The sequence below is a fragment of the Terrapene carolina genome, unplaced genomic scaffold (genome assembly GCF_002925995.2).
Source record: "Terrapene carolina triunguis isolate 2854851 unplaced genomic scaffold, T_m_triunguis-2.0 Scaffold430, whole genome shotgun sequence".
Classification (NCBI taxonomy): Eukaryota; Metazoa; Chordata; order Testudines; family Emydidae; genus Terrapene; species Terrapene triunguis.
The window spans coordinates 102,735-126,705 of NW_020664781.1; the positions used below are offsets into that span (position 1 = coordinate 102,735).

At 46.9% G+C, this 23,971-nt stretch overlaps 1 protein-coding gene across 1 annotated transcript in view; it reads left to right on the forward strand.

Annotated features, from left to right (window-relative positions):
* Positions 1-23,971, forward strand: part of LOC113407839 (disintegrin and metalloproteinase domain-containing protein 20-like) — a gene marked incomplete at its 5' end in the record, with an annotated part of 156,170 nt that overhangs the window by 100,114 nt on the left and 32,085 nt on the right. The window contains 2 exons of the mRNA XM_029913050.1: positions 2,428-2,611; positions 13,631-13,708. Coding sequence (XP_029768910.1) covers positions 2,428-2,611; positions 13,631-13,708 — 262 coding nt within the window. The remainder of the gene's footprint in view (positions 1-2,427; positions 2,612-13,630; positions 13,709-23,971) is intronic.

The following is a 23,971-nucleotide window of genomic DNA, read 5'->3' on the forward strand; positions in this document are numbered from 1 at the left end:
GCCCTGGCACCTGTGCGTGCCGCTGCCACCCCGTAGCTGCTCCAGGTAAGTAGCGCCAGGCTAGAGCCCAAATCCCTCCTGCACCCCGCACCCCAACTCCCTGCCCTGAGCTCCCTGCCTGCATCCCAACCCCTTTCTGCACCTCTCCTGCACCCCAACCCCCTGCCCTGAGCCCCCTGCCACACCCTGCACCCCTCCTGCACCCCACTTCCTGGCCCTGAGCCCCCTGCCACACCCCACGCCCCTCCTGCATCCCAACCCTCTGCCCTGAGCTCCCTGCCGCACCCCTCCTGCACCCCAACCTGCTTCCCTGAGCCCCCTCATGCACCCTGCACCCCTCCTCTGCCCTAATCCCTTGCCCTGAGCTCCTTCTTACACACTGCACTCCCTCCCACATCCCAACCCCCTGCCCCAGCCCTGCATGCAATTTCCCCAGCCAGATGTGGCCCTCGGGCCAAAACGTTTGCCCACCCCTGAGCTAGGAGCTGGGGTCGACGCTTCCCAGGAGCTGGGTAGGGAGCCTGCCCCAGCCCTGCCAACCCCCTCCCCAGCATCCACTGTGCCCCCTGGGCCGTCCTCCCCCCTCCCCCAGCACCCGCGGCGCACTCAGGGCCGCCCTCCCAAGCCACTCCTACCCCAAGTTTTAGTCAGGGGTATATAGTAAAAGTCATAGACAGGTCACGGGCCGTGAATTTTTGTTTACTGCCCGTGACATGTATATGACTAAAGCATAGCCTTAACCATGATTCTTCAGTAGGTCTGACTGAGTTTGGCTCCTGCAGGTCTTTCCTTTGGGAGTTATGACCAATGGGTAATACAATGACCGGGCAGATGGTGCTGCCACCACCACCTCTGTCGTCCTCCACTTCCTGCCTGCAGTAAAGATGAGTGACCTACTACACTGCACCTTCTCTGAGCTATGAGGAGCAGAAAGGGCTGAAGCGCTGGTTTGTAGCAAGCAGGGTCAGGATTGCAGGAGAAGTTGGCTGCTGTCCAAGACTGTGACTCTTCAAACCCCTTCCTTTCTTCCCTGAAAACTTGCTTCCACCCCTTCTGCTTCCTCTTACCACACCATTAGCCTCTGATTCCCCAGCTGGTCACCTAGTCCAAAAAGATCACATAGAATTATAGAAATGTAGGGCTGGAATGGACCTTGAGAGGTCATCTAGTCCACACACTCATGTTGATGCAGGGCCAAGTAAACCTAGACCATCCCTGAAAGGTGTTTGTGTAACTTGTTATTAAAGGCCTTCAATGACAGGGAATCTACAACCTTCCTTGGAAGCTTGTTCCAGTGCTTAACTGTCCTTATAGTATGAATGTTTTTTGTAATAGCTAACCGTAATCTCCCTTGCTGCAGAGTAAGCCCATTACTTCTTGTCCTACCTTCAGAGGTGGATCACTGTCCTATTTATAACAGCCCTTAACATTTTGGAAGACTTCTTTCAGGGCTCCCACCCCATCCCATCCTACCCGACCCCCAATCTTCTCTTTCATTTTGTTGGTAACTTTTAGTCTGTGAGAGACAGTGGGAATTGCAGCCTATGATGTAGATGGTTTGCAATGTCTCATGTGACTCAATAGGTCAATCAGAGATTTCCATGATCTTTGGCAGTTATTGCAAATGTATGTATCTTGGTTGGGAGCTGTTCTTCTCTTCTCAGCACTAAACATACCCAGTTACTTTAACCTATCCGCATAAGTCAGCTTTTTAAAAACCTTTTATCATTTTTATTGCTGTCCTTGGGACTCTTCAGTTTGTCAATATCTTTTTTTAAAGTATGACTCCCAAAACTGGACACATACTCTAGGCAAGGCTTCACCAAGTCAAGTGGAAAAATTAATCCCATGTCTTAAATATAACTCTCTTGTTAATACACCCCAGAATGATATTAGCCTTTTTCACGCTGCACTATATTGTTTCCTACCATACTAAATTAATCCCTCAGATTTGAAACAGGACAACCATGACAGAGCCAGTGAGAACTCCAATAGAAATGAGAAAACTACCAGTTTTCATCCATACATACCAGAGCACTTTACAGAGGGTAGGAGGGCTGGTGGTAGAACAGTAGACTTACAGTATAGGATCCAAATTCAGGACACAAACTTAATTCCTTATTCCTAGGCATCAGGCTAGGAGTACTGCAGAAGTAGCCTTTGACATTGCTGTGCTGTCACCTCTGTACCTTGCTGCTGCAACATTGAGCTCCTGATTGCCACGAATGGCTGTATTCAGTTCAGAATGATCAGTAATTGTGCTGGAACATTACTGGGATTAACAAGTCACACAGAGAATGGGTGTTGGAAAAGATTTATGGGAGAGACTTTGCTTCTTCCATAGTAAGACATACCACAACTCTCACACAGAGTTCTTCAAATCTTGTATAAATTTTTAAGCAACTGTTCTTATTTTTTTTCTTTCAGCGATGTCTTGTGTGGAAGACTGCAGTGTGTTAATGTTAAAAAAATACCTCAGATGAAAAGTCTTGGGTCCATAGTTCAAACCCCAGTTGATGATATCTTGTGTTGGGGTACAGAATTTAATAGTGGGAGAGACACGGTGGATGTTGGCTCAGTGGGAGATGGCACCGCATGTGGTGATAACAAGGTACTGTAGTAAGTATAGTTAGATTTGTGAATGGGGTGGAATAGAGGTTAAATGGAGAGGAAGGCCTTGAACTCCTGTTCCCCACTCCAGGTTTCCTTCCCTTCTCTTACTTGAAAAACCTTAGAGATACCTATAAGCACAGCCTGTTCTCACCCAGAAGCAGGTGAAGAAGACCAGCTTAACTCTTTACAAGGATCAGCAGATGTTCTATTCCCTTTTGTGTGGTGGATGGAAAAATTGTAAGTAGGGGTCAGTGTCACAATCCTGAGGTTCTCTGCGCTTTTGACAATTCCACCTCAGGGCCTAAATACTTTTAAAAATCTGTCCCTAGATGTCTTCTTCCCTCCTGAAGTTGCTAAGCTATCTAAATCCATCTTCATTTGCTCAGTATATGCTAGAGCATGACTAAAAAGACAATACTCTTCAGGAAGAATGTTTTCCCAAAAAAGTTGATCTTGCAACATGCTCTGAGTATAGTTAGACTTGAATTAAGCCTTCTCTGCCTGGGTATCTATCTGGGTTTGAACTACAAATCTAGATACAAAATCCTCAAGTGTTAAAATAATGGTTAAAACATGCCTATCTCATAGAGCTGGAAGGTCATTGAGTCCAGCCCCCTGCTTTCACTAGCAGGACTAAGTACTGATTTGGCCTAGCTCCCTAAGTGGCTCCCTCAAGGATTGAACTCATAACCCTGGGTTTAGCAGGCTAATACTCAAACCACTGAGCTATCCTTCCCCCCATCTGGGGTCTATTTCAGGAGTGGGCAAACTACGGCCCGCGGGCCACATCCGGCCCATCAAACCATTTAATCCGGCCCTCAGCTCCCGCCGGTGAGCAGGGTTGGGATTTGCCCTGCTCTGGCACTCCAGCCAGTGAGCGGGGTCGGGGGCTTGCCCCTGCTCCGCACAGCTCCCAGGAAGCAGCCAGCATGACCCCCCTCCGGCTCAAACCCTCCCCGCCCCAGCTCCTCTGTAGAACACGGAGGTGTCGCCAGGTGGCTTTGCGCACCGCCTCGTCCACAGGCGCCACCCCCGCAGCTCCCATTGGTCACAGTTCCTGGCCAAAGGGAGCTGTAGGGGTGGTGCCTGTGGACAGGGCGGCGCGCAGAGCCGCCTGGCTGCGCCTCAAAGCCAGAGGGGGACATGCTTCAGGGAGCTGCTTGCGGTAAGTGTCACCTGGAGCCTGCACCCCTGAGCCTCCCCCCCCATGATCCAATCCCCTATCACAGCCCTGATATCCCTTCTGCCCTCTGAACCCCTCGATCCCAGCACAGAGCCCTCTCTTGTACCCCAAAGTCTGCAACCCCAGCCAGAGCCCTCACATCCCTCCCCATATCCCAACCCTGATCCCCCTACTGCCCTCTGAACCCCTCAGTCTCAGCCTGGAGCCCCCTCCTGTACCCCAAACCCCTCATCCCCCCAAACCCTCGCCCCCGTACCCCAACCTGGAGCCCCCTCCCACTCCCTGAACTCCTCATTTCTGGCTCTACCCCAGAGCCCGTACCCCCAGCCGGAGTCCTCATCCCCCTCCTGCACCTCTACCCCCAATTTTGTGAGCATTCATGGCCCGCTATACAATTTCCATATCCCAATGTGGCCCTTGGCCCAAAAAGTTTGCCCACCCCCTGGTCTATTTGTTCCATCACATGTAAAGATACAACTGATGGGATGACTAGGCACCATGTTATTCTTCCATTGGGTGGGTATACAGAAGTTTATCCATCTAATTAGCTTCTTATATGTCCACTGTCACTGTATTTTTATTTTGATACCTGAGACTATCTGCACAATCCAGTCTCCTAGATGCATAGTACTCGTTTTCTCAGGTTAAGTAAGTAAATCAATTTATTCATGTCTGAATATTGGTGACATCATAGGAGAATTTTCTGAAGCCTTCAAGATCCATTGTAGCTGTATTTTAAAAGTGCTTTAAAGTCTGCCTTAAAAATGGGAAAAGACCCTGGAAATTTAAAAATAACATAATTTTTTCTTCAGATAGTGGCCCTGTGGGTCCTCCACTTCAGGTGCACCCCATGTGCCTTTGATCAGAGATTTTTCAGTACCAGTACTTGTTTGGCCCACACATGTGTTGCAGACATCATGCCCCATACTGAGGGTATATAGAGTTGTGCGAGCAAACCAATCTCAATTCCTTTTTAGCCACCTCGGCTTGAGATGGAGCTTCTAGCAAGCACATTTCTAGTGTTGTCCAAAGCTTAGCTTTAGCATCTTCTAGATTTTAGTTTAGTTTAGTGTAGTTATTTATTTCTATTCTAAGTAATATATCCTAATTATTTTTTTACTTCATTTGAGGGTTATTTTTCCAGTCCTTCTCCCCTGTCTTCCCCTCCTCCCTACTGACGAGTTTCCACTTGGAAATTGTAACCAGGATATTCCAGGATCTCCAGGATTCAAGCACTGCCTCACCTGCTGGGAATCTATCCTGGACAGTGGCGGGCATTCCTGGTACATTTTCTGTCTGTGGGACATTGACATCCCACAAAAGTGCAATATTTGTTCAACTTTTAAGAGCACAGCTAGAAAAAAAACAGGGAGATTAGGCTCAGGCTCCTTATGTTGGAACACTTCCTTTTGCCCTACCTTGGATCCAGGCTAAGATACCGGCCCCATACATCAATCTCTTATGAGCAAGTGTAGTTCCCCATTAACATCCACACCTCGTTGTCCCAGACCTTCATGACAAAAGACATCAGAAGGTACTGGGAAAGCCCCTAAGAAGAGGAGTTCTAGTTCTCCTCATAAAGACCCTATTTGAAACAAGCCTCTGTCTCCTCAGAAATCAACCGCATCAGATATCTCATGTCCTGGACTGGGTACTGCTGAGGTTCCAGGCTTCTAAGGTACTGGGAGCCCTTCTAAGACTCCAAGCTCTTCAAAAAGCCATGATACTAAGCATACCTCGGTACCGCCTAAGCATAACTATACTAGCAGAGACTCTAAACGCTCTGCTTACAGAAAGACTGTATTGACAGACCTTCCTGTACTACTTTTGGTACCTAGACAAGCAACCCAGACTCCTTCAGTACTGCCGTAGTCTAATCAGGCATCTCGCGATACTTCGCTACCTCCAAAGCAGTTGATCTGTTCTATAGTGACAACTTCCACCAGGCGGGATCTGTCAAAGCAGGCTCCACCATCATGAATCTCACTCATTCTCTGTGCAAATCCATCTGGTACCATAGAAGTTTAAATATTCGAGACTTGATTGTCTCAGACAAGCTGGAGTCTCCCTCTTAATGGGTGTCAAATGCCTGTTGGTACCGAGATCAACAGGGTCACTGGGATTGGATCTTTCCACAGTACCATCTGCTTCTCCAGTACTACCCGAGCTAGGCAGACCTCCTCCTCTAGATGATGTTGAGATTCCCTCTCTTCCGATTCCCAAATTTCTGTGCAAGGTTCCCCTATCTGCCAACATAGGACCAACCTCCCTGACACCATTATGGAAAGAGAGGACCTAGAGACGAGACAACCCTTCTTGTTGGTATAAGCAGCATTAGCTGCCACCTCCTATGCCTTATGGATCCCCTCTGTGGCCATGCTGGGACCCTTGAGCCACCTATTGACAACAGTTTTCAAGAGCCCCAAGTCTTTCTTGTGGTGACCATGGGGGAGATGGTCTCTTGCTCCATCTCTTCTTCCTCAACAAGCTCAACTGAAGGAGATGAGCAAGAGGCAAGAGCAAACAAGAAAGTCACTCCACAAACAAATAATATCTTTTCTCCAAATGAGGCCATAATACCTCGCCCACCTTTTCTGGCTGACAAAATCTTGACAGAAATCAAGAGCTGATGAAACAAATTGCTGATTTGCCACAGACACCATTAAAGGAGGTCCAAGAGTTGAAGCATAAGTTTTAGACATTCTTCATTTGACTGCCTCACCTCGAGGGACTTTCCCAGTAAATGATGCTTTACCAAAACCCACCAAGACCATCTGGCAGACCCTGGCAACGGTACCACCTACATGTAAAGGCTCCAAAAAAAAAAAGCATTACATTTCAGCCAAAAAATCCGAACTTTTATTTTCTCACCCTTCACCTAACTCCTTGGTTATCAAGGCCATCAATGAACATGGCAGACAATACCACACTAAACCAACACCATATGATCAGGAATAAAAATGCCTCAACCTGTTTGGCCGTAAGACTTACTCATCCGTGACGCTGCAGTTTAGGCTCATGGACCACTAAAATTTGATGGTGAAGAATAACAACATCAACTATACTGAGTTAAACAGCTTTATTGAGCACCTTCCTGTGTAACATCCTGAACAGTTTTAGGCCATCATAGCTGACGATTAGCTCTTATAGCAAGAACTTCATTATAGGCTTCCTTAGATGCAGCTGCTTTTGCAGCTCGTTCCTTTTCTATTGCAGTTGTCCTGCACTGAGCACCAAAATACTGTGGAAGACCTTTCCTTTGAGGGAGGGGCCCACACCTGACCATTCTTTTTAGGTGACAAATCTGAGGAACTGTCCTGGACTGAAGTGTCTATAGAGGAGGTTTTGGAAAAAGTTGATGAACACTAATAAGTCATCAGGACCAGATGGCATTAACCCAGGAGGAGTTCTGAAGGAACTCAACACACTTAGTACTTCAGCAATTTCATATTTATGTAACATGTCATTTAAAGCAGCTTATGTGGGAGATGACTGGATGATAGCTAAATGTGACACCAATTTTTAAAAAATACTCCAGTGGCTATCCTGGCAATTACAGGCCGGTAAGCCTAACTTCAGTACCAGGCAAACTGGTTGAAACTATAGTAAAGAACAGAATGATCAGACACAGAGATGAACACAATTTTGGGGGGAAGAGTCAACACAGTTTTTGTAAAGGGAAATCATGCCTCACCAATCTATTAGAATTCTTTGAGGTCAACAAACATATGGACAAGGATACAGTGGATATATTGTATTTGGACTTTCAGTAGCCTTTGACAAGGTGCCTCACCAAAGGCACTTAAGCAAAGTAAGGAGTCATGGGGTAAGAGGGAAAAATCTCTCATGGATTAGTAGCTGGTTAAAAGACAGGAAACCAGGATAAGAATAAATTGTCAGTTTTCAGAATGGAGACAGGTAAGTAGCAATGTTCCCCAGAGTGCTGTGTGCTGCCCCAGCCCTGTGCAGACAGCTGCCACAGCACAACTTGAGCGAACTGCCCAATGACCACAAGATCTGTTAAGGGACAAAGGCACCTGGCCAGGTTTATTGTTGATGAAGCATGGTACTAGTATCCCACAGACTCTACCGGACCACTAATATATATATGCCCGGAACAATGGACCAGCTCAGTGAACAGCAGGACTTTCCATTCCTCCCTAGGCCAGACAAAGATACTCCCTCTGAGATACATCTTTATACCCCTATACAAACAAATTAATACTCCCCCTCTGACATAGTTACTGCCCCTTGACGTGGCTAGTTATCACTCATTACCTTTTACATGTTGGTTTGATCAAAACATCTCTATTCCATACTGTCATCCTGACTTTCTCTTTTAGGAGGAGTCAGTATGTTCCTGTTATACTTGGGGAGTGTTTTTGTACCATCCTTCATATAGGGATGTTCTGGTACCACTTGATATTGGGATGTGTTTGCGTAATTACACTGTGACTAGCACTTCTTAGGAATGCGTATTTCTGCAATATCACCCCAGATTCTGTGAGCAGGTCCTGCCTCATACCAGGCCTCTAATATAAGGGCTTATGTCTCAGACTCTCTTCCTACAACACCTATCTGTACTTTATCAACATCCATCCTCTCCTCTTTACTAGGATGTAGAGAATCCCCCTTAATAGATTCTCAATTATGGGATGTCTTTGTCTGTACTGTGTGCTCCTCCGAACCTGTCGGCTTTTCCCCCAGCCCCTAGTTTAAAAGTTCCTCTACAACCTTGATCATTTTAAATGCCAGCAATTCGGATCAGTTTTGGTTTAGGTGGAGCCCATCTTTTCTGGATAGGCTCCTACTTTCCCTAAAGATTCCCTAGTTCCTAATAAACCTAAATCCCTGCTCCCTATACCATCATCTCATCCATGTATTGACATCCTTCCATTCTGCCTGTCTAACTGACCCTGCATGTGGAACTGGAAACATTTCAGAGAATGCTACCATGGAGGTCCTGGACTTCAATCTCTTACCTAGCATCCTAAATTTGGCCTCCAGACCCTCTTTCCTCCTTTCTGTATGTTATTAATACCTACATGAACCACGACCACCAGCTCTACCCCAGCACTGTACATAAGTCTGTCTAGATGTCTCAAGAAATCCACAGCCTTCACAACCAGCAGGCATTTCACCATATGGTTCTCCCAGTCATCACAAAGCCAACTATCTATGTTTCTAATGATTGAATCCCCCATTATTATTACCTGTCTCTTCCTAAATAACTGAGATTCCCTCCCGAGAGGTATCCTCAGTGCTAGAGGATACCATGATCTAAAAAGAGGGTCCCAACTACGGGATCATTTCCCTCTGCTCCAGTTTGATGTTCTCCTTCCCCAAGACTTTCATCCTCCTCAGCAGCACAGAGGCTGTCAGACTGGAGCTGGGATCACTCTACAGTGTCCCAGAAAGTCTCATTTGTGTACTTCTGTCTCCCTTTACTCCTCCAGTTCAGCCACTCTGGTTTCAAGAGCTCATACTCAGTCTCTGAGGGCCATGAGCTCTTTGCACCGGATGCACACACACATGCTACCTGCCCACAAGGTAATCCTACATGCTGTATTCAGTGCAATCAACTGGATAGCCCCAACTCTGCAGCTGGACTTCTGCATGCATTCTTTTTACTCCTGCAACTTTTTTATTTTTGGGGTTTTTGTTTTGTTTTGACTCAGAAGACACCAGGAACAACAATCTCAGCAGGCACTTATTCCATAATTCCAAATGGGAGCTGGATTTACAGAACCTCAGTCACATTTTTCTGACCATAGGGTTTCTAAAGGTGGACCTTTTTGCCACAGCCACCAACAGGAAGTGCAATATATTCTTCTTGATAGGAGGGCTGGGTCCTCACTCCTTGGGGGATGCGTTCCTCATTCCTTGGATGAAGGGGTTTCTCTATGGATCTCCTCCAATACTGTTGATCTTGAGAGTATTGAACAAGGTCAAACATGACGATGTCAGGGCCATCGTTTTAGTTGTCCCAGTGTGTCTAAGACAAGTCTGGTACCCTTACCTGATTCACCTTTCCTCTTTTCTGGTGTTGTCTTCTGGCCATTCCCCACCTGTTGTTTTAGGACTCCAGTCGGACTTTTTCATCCCATTCTGGGAATTCTTCATCTCAGAACTTGGTTACTGAATGGTTCTCGGAGATAGAAACTTCCTGTTCTGCAGAGGTAAAACAGGTACTGTTAAACCGTATGAAGTTGTCTACACAAAACACTTATCTTCAGAATTCAGCACTGGTTTATCTGGTGACAGTTTTCACGTGTTCACAATTTCCTCTATGCTGTTCTTGACTACCATTTAGAATTGAAAAAGTCAGGACTCTCCATGAGTTCTGTCAAGGATCACTTGGTGGCAATAGTTGCCTTTCATTCCTCTGTTGAGGGATTTTCAGTGTTTGCTCACCCCACAACAGCAAGATTCATTAAGATGCTGATGAACCTTTTCCCACTGATTAGAGAGCCCACCCTTGTATGTGATCTAAACTTGGTCCTTATTTGTTACATGGAATCCCCCTTTGAGACACTTGCCACCTGTCCCTATCTTCATCTGGCCATGAAAATGGCTTTCAGGACGGTATCACTTCTGCATGAAGAGTCGGAGAACTAAGGATGTTATGAGACGTCCACCCCACGATGGCCAAGAAAGCGCTGGGTGGGCCCAGGTGGGCCTATGCTACTAATTAGGCTACAAGCAAGAGAGTTAATTGATGAGGAACAGGCTCCCTTGGACAGGACAGGCTGGGCTTCTAGAAAGCCAAGTAGCTGGCTAGAGAGGAGCATGGCAGCTAGGGAAGGGCAATCACTCCCTGAAAAGAGGGAAGGAGTGTTTGTGGCTGCAGGATGGTAAGCTGCACAGACTTCCTGAGAGGCGAGAGTAGAGAAGATGAACCCAGAGGGGGAGCCAGTTAGGTAGGAAAAAGCTCAGGGAAACAGCAGTAAGGTCACAGGCAGTACAGGCCTAGGCTGCATGTTATAGGGTCCCTGTGATGGAACCCAGCATAGAGGGTGGGCTTGGGTACCCATACCAGACACTGGGTAGTGGTTCAGGGCACTGGAGATGCCTGCCAGACAGCTTGTCCATAAAGACTGTGATTTTCCCCAGAAAGGGAGGGACTTAGTAACCTGGATGGAGTACCAAGCCACGGACCTGAAGCGGCAGCACCGAGAGCGAGAGAGGACACATACGGAGAGAAGACGGGCGGAGAGACTACTGAGGAGGATGCAGCTGAGAGACTGAGCTAATCTCCAGAGCGATGAACAAGGAGGTGCCACGAGCAGAGAGGGAACACTGTCACTGGGGAGCTCTAATTGCAGTTCCTCCCAGTACAGTATTCTTCAGGAAGAAAGTTTCATTACAACCATATTCCAAGTTTCTCCCAAAATTATCGTCTGAATTCCATATTAATTAGATTATTCAGCTTCCAGTCTCCTTCCTGAAACCACACCAGACCAGGGAGGAAATTATTGGATGTCAGAAGGGCATTAGCCTTCTGTCTGAACAAAACAACCCTTTTGAAAGTCTCCCAGACTGTTTCATTTACAGACAGATTCAGGGAATCCACAGTCTCCATTCAAAGACTCTCAAGGTGGATCTCTTCTGAGGTGTTAGCCCATTCTGCAAGATCCCAGTCTACTTCTAGAGCACTCTTGAATGATGCTCTAGTGGCTGAAATTTGTAGGGCAGCAGCCAACACTAAGCCTTGGCTCATGCAGCCAGATCCCATATGGTGGTTGACAATCAAGTTGTGTCTTCAGTGTTGGACTCCAATCCAAAGCTCTTTCCAGGGATAGTGGTCAGGAATCTGTAAATTCAAGCATCCTCAGGGACACTACTGAAAGGAGAGGTTACTACCTTGTGCAGTAACTGCAGTTCTTTCAGATATGTTTCCCGATGGGTGCTCCGTTATCCTCCTTCCTTCCCCTTTGCTTCAGAGTTTCATCTTGTTGGACTTCATGGTAGAGAAGGAACTGAGGGAAATTCACTAGCACAGCTCTATATATCCTCAGTACAGGGCATGAGGAAGTCTGGAGCACATGAGTGGGCCAAATGGTTACTGCTACCGAATATGTCCAATCAGAGGCACATGGATGCGTGCACAACTGACATGGAGTACCCATAGGGATGCAGCTCTTGAAAAACTGCAGTTACTGCACAAAGCGAGTGACCTCTCCTTCTGCACAGCACCTTTAACTTCTGAACTGGTAACTTTTCTCCCCAATGATGAACAAGGAGGTGCCACGAGCAGAGAGGGAACACTGTCACAAAATACAATAAAATCTGTATTTTGATGCCGGATCCACCCTTTTCCCTCTCAGCTCAGTTTACCACCATCATCCTAGGAATTTCAGGTTGATGCCCCATCTGACCCAGTTGTTACTCAGCTCTTTGCTCTCACCTCCCCATATGATCTTTAACCATGGATCGATTTGTAAATAGGGCCCTACCAAATTAACAGCCATGAAAAATGCGTCACGGACCATGAAATCTGGTCTCCCCTGTGAAATCTGGTCTTTTGTGTGCTTTTACCCTATACTATACCAATTTCATGGGAGAGACCAGAGTTTCTCAAATTGGGGGACCTGATCCAAGAGGAAGTTGTAGTTGTAAGAGTGTCAATACCATATGAGGCCATCTTTACTTCTGCACTGCTGCTGGCAGCAACTCTGCCTTTAGAGATGGGCTCACAGCCAGCAGCCACTACTCTCTGGCCATCCAGCTCTGAAGGCAGCGCCGCCACCTGCAGCAGCACAGAAGTAAGGATAGCAGTACAACAACCATAACTACAATAACCTTGCGGAACCCCCTCCCCCCTATAACTCCTTTTTTTGGGTCAGGACCCCTATAATTACAAAAACATGAAATTTCAGTTTTAAATAGCTGAAATCATGAAATTTACTATTTTAAAAATCTTATGACCATGAAATTGACTAAAGTGGACCATGAATTTGGTAGGGTCCTATTTATAAAGCACAAATCATAATCCTAAATGTCCATTTGATACTCTAGAGACTCTCTTTTGTGCAGCTGCTCATTGGGAATCTCCCCAGCAATAATTTTCCTTAATCCTTCAAAAGGCAGAGGATATAAAATAACAGACTAGTTTTCTACCAAGTAATACTGAAAATACTGGCCAAAAATGATTAAATCTGACCAGCTAACAGGTGAAGGTAAGGAATTTTAAATGCAATGCAATGAATAAAAGGTGAGACAGTAAAGGAATACAAAGGAGGAGGAGGGTTACATGGTCAGAAAATTGAGCTAGCATGATAATTTTGAATTGATGGAAAGCAATGGGGAGATGCTAGAAAAAAGGATGTTGCAGTAGTCAAGAGGCTATAGATGACTTTTAGCTGTTACCACGTATGGCTGCTCCTTAAAACTCAATTCATACATTCATCCAGCAGTACTCTCTTAACTTGGTAGCTGATGCCTGTTTCAAGAAACCAATAGTGCAAGGCTTTACACTAAGAATACTTAAATGAGAAATGCTATTTGCCAGAAACTGACTCTTTGAGTAGATTGTCCACATAGTTTCACCCTTTCCACTTCTTCAGTGTCTCTGATATGGATTCTGAAGAAGTGGAAGTAACTCTGTTCTGCAAATGAGCACATGCATGACCTTAATGCTTCCTATTTTCTAGAGGGTTTTGATTGTGGTGCCAAGATCACGCTGTGCTAAGAAACTCTGTAAAAAAAGTTATTTAGCATTAACCTTTCTTTTTGACCTGTAGTGTGGTTTCCACATTGAATAACCAGTCAGAATACAGGCTTTCCTAATGCCATTCTATTATCTAATGTATATTTATTTGTGAACTTTTACAGATATGTATAAACAGGACATGTGTCAATATAACAATTCTGGATTACGACTGTAATTACACAAAATGCAGTAACAGAGGGGTAAGTAGTAAAGATTTTAATATCCTCAGAATTTCAGAGTATAATACGTAGAGCACTGAACTTAGTCTCTTAGCAGTGATGCTTCACATTAGACTTAAGATTATTTTAGTCAGATGATCTTGAAAAGCAGTAATTAAAGTATTTTGAAGGCAGTATCTTATCAACTGTACATCATTTGATGAAAAGCCCCATATGACACATGATACAGTCAGATCTGCAAAATAGCCAGATCTCATGCCATTTTGGATTTTATTGCTAAAAAATTATTTCTATATGTTGCACTTACATATAGAAGTCAGCTGGGAAGTCAGTGCAGAACAAGAAACTTGGGTGTTACAGTCTCATAGCACAAGATAAAGGTTTCCTGGGGTCTTCAAGAATAGCCCTACATGGAGTACTTTACACTAATGCATCTTGGCGCTAACACGGATAGGATTTAGAGGGTTCCACACTTCATTGCTTCTGTAGGCCGAGTTCACTGCTTGCACAGTCTTGCATCCCTCTGTTAGAGAGTGAACTGCCACATAGGGGGAGTGGGGAAAAAAACACAAGTAACTGACTCCAATTAAGTAGTCCTCTCAGAGGCTAATGGAGAGGGGAGGGTTCTGGACCTATATAAGTAAGACCCAGATCATTCCAAGGAGGGAGAGAAAGGTGTGGTGACACTCTAAAAGACTGGAATGCTGAAGCAGTACTGTTGGAAATAATTTTCCTAGTACATTTACTAAGGTTTACCATGACTTAGCTTGTACACAAGTATTCCTTTATTAGTCGAAAGGCCACTTGGTGTTGATTATATTCAAAATACAAATACCAGTATATTATATTTTAGTGACGATACAATTATAAGCATTGCACAAATATGAACAATAGGATCAGGCTTGGGATAAACCTTTCTATCTTGGTGTCAGAGAATAACAGAGTTCTCACTTTTTGTTTGGGTACAGCAAGTCAGATACTTTATTTTCTCAAGCAATTGCATAGAGGGAGAGAGCTAAACAGGTCTCTCAACAGGTAAACAATTACAGCAAGCATTTATACCTTTTGTTACAGACAATAATGAGCAACAGCTGCATTTTGTTTATACATAGGTCATTCTGATATCTTGTTTTGCTCACTAATGTAGACTCTTAGTCTACATTCCATATTATCTACACATTATCTACACAAGGTCGCAACAACTTCTCACACAGTTCTTTCCCACTCGCCTCACACATTCCTCGCTTCTACAAATCTCGCGTTATTAGGGTTAGTTAGCCTGACTCTTGCTAACGAACTGTCATACATTGGCATGACTGCAGAGGAATAAGAAAAAAACGTGACAAAGGAACCCCTAACATTTTGCCTTTTATAACATTATAATAAGCAAGTGATGTCATTGCTGGTTATCAGACCTTAGCTAAAGCCTGATGAGTCAGTTTATGGCTGAACCCTGTCCTCTGGACTGGTTGAGACAAGATTAATGGCTGGACCCCCCCCTCTCTTCCAGGTTTTCTTCTTTTCTTATTTTACTGTATTTCTCCCTAGCTACTGGATTAAGCAGTTCTTTATAATAAATTAAGGAAGCGTATACAATCAATTATTTACTGCACCTGGTACCCAATTAACCATGTTTTCTTTATTTTTAAAGAATTATTTGCTGCATCTGAACCCAAACCTTACAGAAGATAATGCTGGTATTTCAAGGATCAGTATAAATTTAACACAAACATCCTTTCTTCTCATTTCACCCTCTCCACTTCTCATTCTTTTTGGTCACATGTTTTGGGCTTATCACTTGCACTAACATCCAAACTCAATTTAAAATCATAATTTACAAGGTCTATATTCCTACAAGTATGTAGGGGAAAACAGCTCCAGAAACGGTCAGGAGAAGAGAAAAACACTGATGGGGGGGGGAAAACTAAATACTCATATACGCCTTTTTAATTATAAGTACATTAATGATTATCTGCCAAACTCCCTGGTCCAGGTGAGAATCCACCAGTTCACATCTTCCATTTCTCCCTATAAGCTCCTTGTGCCACCTTCCAATCCACCTTTATTTCAGGAAGTCGCTGCAACCTCCCTGCCCCTTCCCTCATACCAGGGGCTCTGTATTACCCTCTATGCTCTGCCTTCCCAGCCCCCAACCCCTGTGGCAGGGGCTCTGTGTGTGTCGCCTCTTCTCCCCACCCCCACCCCAAGGATCTTTTTCTTCCCTGGGATGGAAGGGAGGGACAGACAGCTTGTTTCTTGTTTCTTCCTCCCCCAACAACAACTATGGAGCGGACTTTGGAGAGGCTGCACACACAGAGAGAGGAAGGAAGAGAAATACTGTGTAGTTGTGTTTAGGGCCACTTCATTTTGCTCAGCCAAAAACTGAGGCGAGGTGTCCATCTGACAGCAAAGGTCATAATATCCAGGCCAGCAGAAGATGATGATAAAACATTTTCGACCATCATTGTTACCTGGGATTCCTTGGTTTACTGATGGATACAGTACTACCCATATTGTTCACAAAGGGATGTGGGACTTGCAAATCTCTGTTAAATAAAGTCCTTTGAGCTCCTTAGATGAATGGTGCAAAATTCTTGATTAATTTTATTTCTTCTGAGTAGGCTTCTCATCCACATACAACCATGTCTCCTCTTCTATATTGTCTCTTGTTTTCTCTCCCAACAATTTTCATCCCTTCTTCAACAAGAAAATGATAGAACTTGAGGCCTGTGAACTTTGGAATTTCTAGATGAACTTCATAGGAGTGTTTACAAACTCTGTATTTTATGGCAGTCCTATTACAAACAGTGCTTGTTCTGTCACTTACTTAGTGAAGAGACTGAAAGGCTCCAGAATATTAGCAGAATGGGAAAACCTCAGAAAAAAACTTGCTCTCTGTAGTAGGAAGAGGGCCTGAAACATAAGCCCATATATCAGAGGCCTGATATGAGGCCTGAGGCCTAAAGTAGTTAAAACCTTGCTGATATGAAGCAAAGTTAAGTTGTGAGTAAGAGGCAGGCCCTGGCTCACAGAATTTGGCAAGCATAGGGTTGATATTGTAAAAACACATATTCCTAAGAGGTGCTAGCACAAAACACTTACGCAAGCACATTCCAGAAGGGTGGTACGAGAACACCCCGAAAAACACATTCCCCAAAGATAACAGGAACATGCTGACCCATCTTAAGGATAAGGTCAGGATGACAGCATAATAAATATAGATGTTTTGATCTAACCTACAGGTACAAGGCAATGGGTGGCACCCTGATACATCAAGGGTGATACGTAACTTGTTTGTATTGGTGTATAAAGATGTATCTCAGCGGGAGTGTCTTTGTCTGGCCTAGGAGATAGTGGAAAGTCCTGCCACTACCTGAGCCTATCCATTGTCACAAGCATACATGTGTTAGTGTACCTGTAACCATTGAGCTGGGGCATTAGCACCGTGCTTCGTCGGCAATAAACTTAACAAATGCCTTCGCTACAAGCCAAGTCTGTGGATTTATTGGGTGGTTCGCTTGAGGTTTGCTGTGCCAGCTGTCTGCGCAGAGCTGGGACAGCACATGGTAAAACACACATGAGAACACGCACAAAGCCAAACATCTAACAACACTCTCCTCAGTAAGACTGAATCTATCCCATGCTAACTTTAAGGCTATTAACTGTAGGTAGTATCTTAGCTTATACTTCAAAATTAATGTGAGGAATCAGGAAGAGATTAACATAGTTATTTCAAATCCTTTTGCAATGACTGACAATGAGAAACAGGAAGACTTAACTTGCCCTCAAATTCCAGTGAAATGCAATATTTATGTGTATCACTACAGCAAATTTCTTCTTCGAGAGATGTCCCTGTGGGTGCTCCACTCCAGGTGTTGGTGCGTCCCTGCGGTTTTGCTCGGAGATTTTTGTAGCAGTACTCGTACCGGCCATGCATGCGCAGAGCCTGCCCCCCGCTCGGAGTATACTTTAATAGTACGCATGCGTGGCCGGTCTCCTCAGTTCCTTCTCTACCGTCCCCGGCCTGAGCTGGAGCTCAGCAGACTCGTTAAGAACTTCTTTCCTCTTGTTACAATTACCCTTCTAGTTAGTTAGTTTGTTGTTAGTTCGTTGTTAGTCGTAGTTAGTTACCATTTCTCTCTCTTTCTTTAAAAAAAAAAAAAATTTATTCGTTCCTGTTAGTTGCTTCGGACATGCCTGGCTCCACAGGCTTTAAGCGCTGCTCTACCTGCAAGGAGCCTATCCCTCTGTCAGATGGCCACTCACAATGTATAAAATGTTTGGGGGAGACCCACATCCCCCAAAAGATGTGCCCACTGCAGTAAACTTAGCTCCAGGGCATGGAAGGACAGGGAGCTTAGATTGAAACTGCTCCTCCTTCAGGCCTGGTCTACACTACGAGTTTAGGTCGACTTTAGCAGCGTTAAATCGACTTAAGCCTGGACACGTTTACACTACGAAGCCCTTTCTGTCGACTTAAAGGGCCCTTTAAACCGGTTTCCTAACACCACCTCGACAAGGGGATTAGCGATAAAATCGACCTTAGGGGGTCGGAATTGGGCTAGTGTGGACGGAATTCGACATTACTGGCCTCCGGGAGCTATCCCACAGTGCTTCATTGTGACCGCTCTGGACAGCACTCTCATCTCAGATGCACTGGCCAGGTAGACAGGAAAAGCCCCGCGAACGTTTGAATTTCATTTCCTGTTTGCTCAGCGTGGAGAGCACAGGTGACCATGCAGAGCCCATCAGCACAGGTAACCATGATGGAGTCCCAGTCCCAGTCCCAGGATCGCAGAAGAGCTCCAGCCTGGACCGAACGGGAGGTACAGGATCTGATCGCCATCTGGGGAGATGAAGCAGTGCTCGCCGAACTCCGAAACAGTAAAAGAAACGGCAAAACATTAGAAAAGATCTCCAAGGCCATGAAGGACAGAGGCCATAACAGGGACGCGCGGCAGTGCCGCGTGAAAATTAAGGAGCTAAGGCAAGCCTACCACAAAGTCAGAGACGCAAACGGAAGGTCCGGGGCAGAGCCGCAAACATGCCGCTACTACGCGGAGCTGCATGCCATTCTAGGGGGTGCAGCCACCACTAGCCCAAGCGTGTTCTATGAGTCCCTCTCTGCAAACGGGGAAGCGGGTTCGGCGGACGAGGAAGATGAGGATGGAGAGAACATAGATAGCTCACAGCAGCAAGGAAGCGGAGAAACCAGTTACCCCAACAGCCAGGATATGTTTGTCACCCTGGACCTGGAAACAGTAACCCCCGAACTGACCCAAGACCCTGAGGGCACACAGGGGACCTCTGGTGAGTGTACCTTTGTAAATATTACACATGGCTTAAAAACAAGCGTGTTTAATGATTAATGATTAATTTGCCCTGGCAATCGCGGCCAGTACAGCTACTGGAAAAGTCTGTTAACGTGTATGGGGATGGAGCGGAAATCCTCCAGGGACATCTCTAGAAAGCTCTCCTTCATGTAATCCCAAAGCCTTTGCAAAAGGTTTCTGGGGAGGGCTGCCTTATCCCGTCCGCCATGGTAGGACACTTTACCACGCCAGGCCAGTAGCACGTAGTCTGGAATCATTGCATAACAAAGCATGGCAGCGTATGGTCCCGGTGTTTGCTGGCATGCAGACAACATCCATTCCTTATCACTCTTTGTTATCCTCAGGAGAGTGATATCATTCACGGTCACCTGGTTAAAATGGGGCAATTTTATTAAGGGGACATTCAGAGGTGCCCCTTCCTGGTCTGCTGAACAGAAATATTCCCCGCTGTTAACCACGCGGTGGGGGGGAGGGTTGAAGTGACCATCCCAGAGAATTGGGTGTGAGGGGGAGGGGAGTTAGTTGGGTTTGTGCTGCATGTTAAACCTGAAATCGCAGCCCCTCCTTTTACATTGCAAACCCATTTTAAATGGCACGGGTGCTTGGTATGGGAAATGAGGGCAGAACTGTTTGAAACCATCCCCACATGTTAAGAAGGTTAAAAAAGCCCAAAGACTATATGTCTTACCATGGCTGCCTGCAAGCTGAAATCTGTGTCCTGGCACTGCGTGAGTGATCTCTCACACCAAACCAGGAGACTCTCAATATAAGAGGAAAAATGCGACCTTGTAACGAAAGCACATGTGCTGTGTGATGTTGTGAACAGCAAAATCTAACGTGAAAGAGTCTACCCATTGTTCTCTAAAATGTATCTTTTTTAACAACCTCTCCCTTCTCCACCAGCTGCAAATCTTACTCCTTCGCAGAGGCTAGTGAATATTCGAAGAAGGAAGCGAAGGACGCGTGACGAAATGTTTACTGAACTTCAGACTGCCTCCCACGCTGACAGAGCACAGCTGAATGCGTGGAGGCAGTCAATGACTGATTTTAAAAAAGCCCAATATGAGCGAGAGGAGAGGTGGCGTGCTGAATCGCGGGCTGAAGAGGAGAAGTTGCGTGCTGAAACGCGGGCTGAAGAGGAGAGGTGGCGTCAACTTGTACTCAGAAAGCAAGAGTCGATGCTCCGGCTGCTGGAGCATCAAAGTGATATGCTCCTGCGTATGGTTGAGCTGCAGGAAAGGCAGCAGGAGCAGAGACCGCCGCTACAGCCCCTCTGTAACCAGCAGCCATCCTCCCCAAGTCCCATTGCCTCCTCACCCAGACGCCCAAGAACACGGTGGGGGGGCCTTCGGCCACCCACTCACTCCACCCTAGATGATTTCCATAGCAATAAGTTTTAAAGTTTTAAATTGGAGTGTGTCCTTTTCCTTCCCTCCTCCCCCACCCATCCCGGGCTACCTTTCAAATTATCCCCCTAGTTGTGTGCTGAATTAATAAAGAATGCATGAATGTGAAGCAACAATGACTTTATTGCCTCTGCAAGTGGTGCTCGAAGGGGGGAGGGTAGTGGGGGAGGGTGGGGTGGTTGGTTTGCAGGGAAGTAGAGTTAACAGGGTGGTGGGGGAGGGGCAGAGGGTTCATCAAGGAGCAACAAACAGAAGTTTCACTCCGTAGCCTGGCCAGTCACAAAACTGGTTTTCAACGCTTCTCTGATGCGCACCGCGCCCTGCTGTGCTCCTCTAACCGCCCTGGTGTCTGGCTGCGCGTAATCAGCGGCCAGGCGATTTGCCTCAACCTCCCACCCCGCCATAAATGTCTCCCCCTTACTTTCACATATATTGTGGAGCGCACAGCAAGTAGCAATAACAATGGGGAGATTCTTTTCGTTAAGGTCTGAGCGAGTCAGTAAGCTGCGCCAGCGCGCTTTTAAACGGCCAAATGCACATTCCACCACCATTCAGCACTTGCTCAGCCTGTAGTTGAACAGGTCCTGACTGCTGTCCAGGCTGCCTGTGTATGGCTTCATGAGCCATGGCATTAAGGGGTAGGCTGGGTCCCCAAGGATCACGATAGGCATTTCAACATCCCCAACTGTTATTTTCTGGTCTGGGAAGAAAGTCCCTTCCTCCAGCTTTCGAAACAGAAGAGACTGCCTGAAGACGCGAGCATCATGTACTCTTCCCGGCCAGCCCACGTTGATGTCGGTGAAACGTCCCTTGTGATCCACCAGGGCTTGCAGCAGCATTGAAAAGTACCCCTTGCGGTTTATGTAGTCGGTGGCTTGGTGCGCCGGTGCCAAGATAGGGATATGGGTTCCGTCTATCGCCCCACCACAGTTTGGGAATCCCATTGCAGCAAAGCCATCCACTATGGTCTGCACGTTTCCCAGAGTCACTACCCTTGATATCACCAGGTCTCTCATTGCCCTGGCAACTTGGATCACAGCAGCCCCCACAGTAGATTTGCCCACTCCAAATTGATTCCCGACTGACCGGTAGCTGTCTGGCGTTGCAAGCTTCCACAGGGCTATCGCCACTCGCTTCTCCACTGTGAGGGCTGCTCTCATCCTGGTATTCTGGCGCTTCAGGGCAGGGGAAAGCAAGTCACAAAGTTCCATGAAAGTGCCCTTACGCATGCGAAAGTTTCGCAGCCACTGGGCATCGTCCCAGACCTGCAACACGATGCGGTCCCACCACTCTGTGCTTGTTTCCCGGGCCCAGAATCGGCGGTCCACGGCATGAACCTGCCCCAGTAACACCAAGATTTCCACATTGCTGGGGCCTGTGCCTTGTGAGAGGTCCATGTCAATTTCCTCATCACTATCGTCGCCGCGCTGCAATCGCCTCCTCCTCAGCTGGTCCTGGTTTGGCTTTGGCATGTCCAGGAGGCTCTGCATGTTTTCCAGGACAATGCGCGTGGTGTTCATAGTGCTCAGAATTGCCGCGGTGATCTGAGCGGGCTCCATGATCCCAGTGCTGGCTATGGCGTCTGGTCTGAAAAAAAGCGCGAAAGTAGTATCTGACGGACCAGGGGAAGAAGGGAGGGAGGGAGAGAGGGAGGGAGGGGCGAGTGACACCGCGTACAGGTACAGGGAATTAAAATCAAGAAAGGTGGGTTTGCATCAGGGAGAAACACAAACAACTGTCACACAGAATGCCCCCCCCCAAAGATTGAACTCAAAAGCCTGGGTTTAGCAGGAGGGAGGGGGGAAGCAAATGAATGGAGAATAAATCTATTTTTTACATCTTAAGACGACGGTGCAGCATGACTGATAGCCCTTGGCATTTTCTGGGTGCTTGGCAGCAAATACTGGGCGCTTGGCAGTAAGCCTTCAGGTCTATTGCACGATCTGATGCCCACTGCAGTATGACAACGATGGATACCAGTCGTAATATACTATCTTCTGCCCAAAAGGCAAGGGGTTGCTGCTGTATAGCAATGTTGCCCCATCCTGCGAATAATACATCTGATAACCATCATCATCAAGGCAAGGGGGCTGGTGCAATGCAGCCCCACGGCTGCCAGCCCCATGTCTGCCAGCACCCAGATAGCCCTCGGCCTCTTCTGGGTGCTTAGCAGACAATATTGGGCACTTGGCAGAAAATAGCATACTACGACTGATAACCATCATTGTCTGCCCGGGTGCCCATGATCGACAGCCACTGCAGTACGATGACGACGGTTACCAGTTGTAATATACCATCTTCTACCAAAAGGCAAGGGGCTGGTGCAATGCAGCCCTACGGCTGCCAGCCCCACAGCTGCCAGCACCCAGATCGCCAATGAAGGCTACCAGTCATGCTGCACCGTCTACCGCCAAAAGGCAGTAAGCTGCTGCTGCTGTTTAGCAATGCAGTCCCACGTTTGCCGGCACCCGGAAGAGATATGGTGACGGTGAGCTGAGCTGAGCGGGCTCAATGCTTGGCGTGGTATGTTGTCTGCACAGGTAACCCAGGTAAAAAGGCGCGAATCTATTGTCTGCCGTTGCTGTGACGGCGGGGGAGGGGCCTGACGCAATGTACCCAGAACCCCTCGCGGCACTGCTTTGCATCATCCGGGCATTGCGATCTCAACCCATAATTCCAATGGGCGCCGGAGGCTCCGGGAACTGTGGGATAGGTACCATAGTGCAATGCGCCGGAAGTCGACGCTAGCCTCGGTACTGTGGACGCGGTCCGCCGACTTCATGCACTTAGAGCATTTTAGGTGGGGACACACACAATCGGCTGCATACAACCGGTTTCTATAAAACCGGCTTCTATAAATCCGACCTAATTCTGTAGTGTAGAAATCCCTAGGGTCAGCTTCAGACCCAGGTGCTGATTCCTGCTCCGCTGCCCACCACAGCCCCCCCGCCTCAAAGAAGCACAAGAAAACTTCAAAAAGAGGGCACTTTTTGTCATCCATAAAGGAAACCCTGCGACACAAGATTTCTCCGGGCAGATCTACCGCTTCCCTTCTTGTGCTTCCCCGCTTGAGCACATTTGATGAGCTGGGCTCCTCCAGCACCGTGCGAAACCTGCCTGTGGCGGTGGCGCGAAGCTCCGGTGCCGAGGCTTCACGCTTCCAGTTGTCTGCCTCTCTTCTGGCACCGTTCGGCACCGCGACGGACACGGTGCCGACATACCACGACCTGCCTGACCCGCTGCAGGCTGATATTGATCTCCCGGCACCGGCTCCAGCACCGACACCCGCTGAGCTAACTGGCAGTGAGCCCACGCTCAAAACACTAGTGCAGAGGAATTTTTCCTCACAGCAGCTTCCTCCTGCACAGCCTTCACCTCACACAGGAGCCTCAGCACTGCAATTTACTCAGTCAAGAGATCTGCTCGTGTCACCTATCCTGCAGTCACCCCTGCTGAATGCCTGCTTCTCTTAATGGCTGAGTCAGGGTCTGAACAACCTTCATAGATTCATAGATTCTAGGACTGGAAGGGACCTCGAGAGGTCA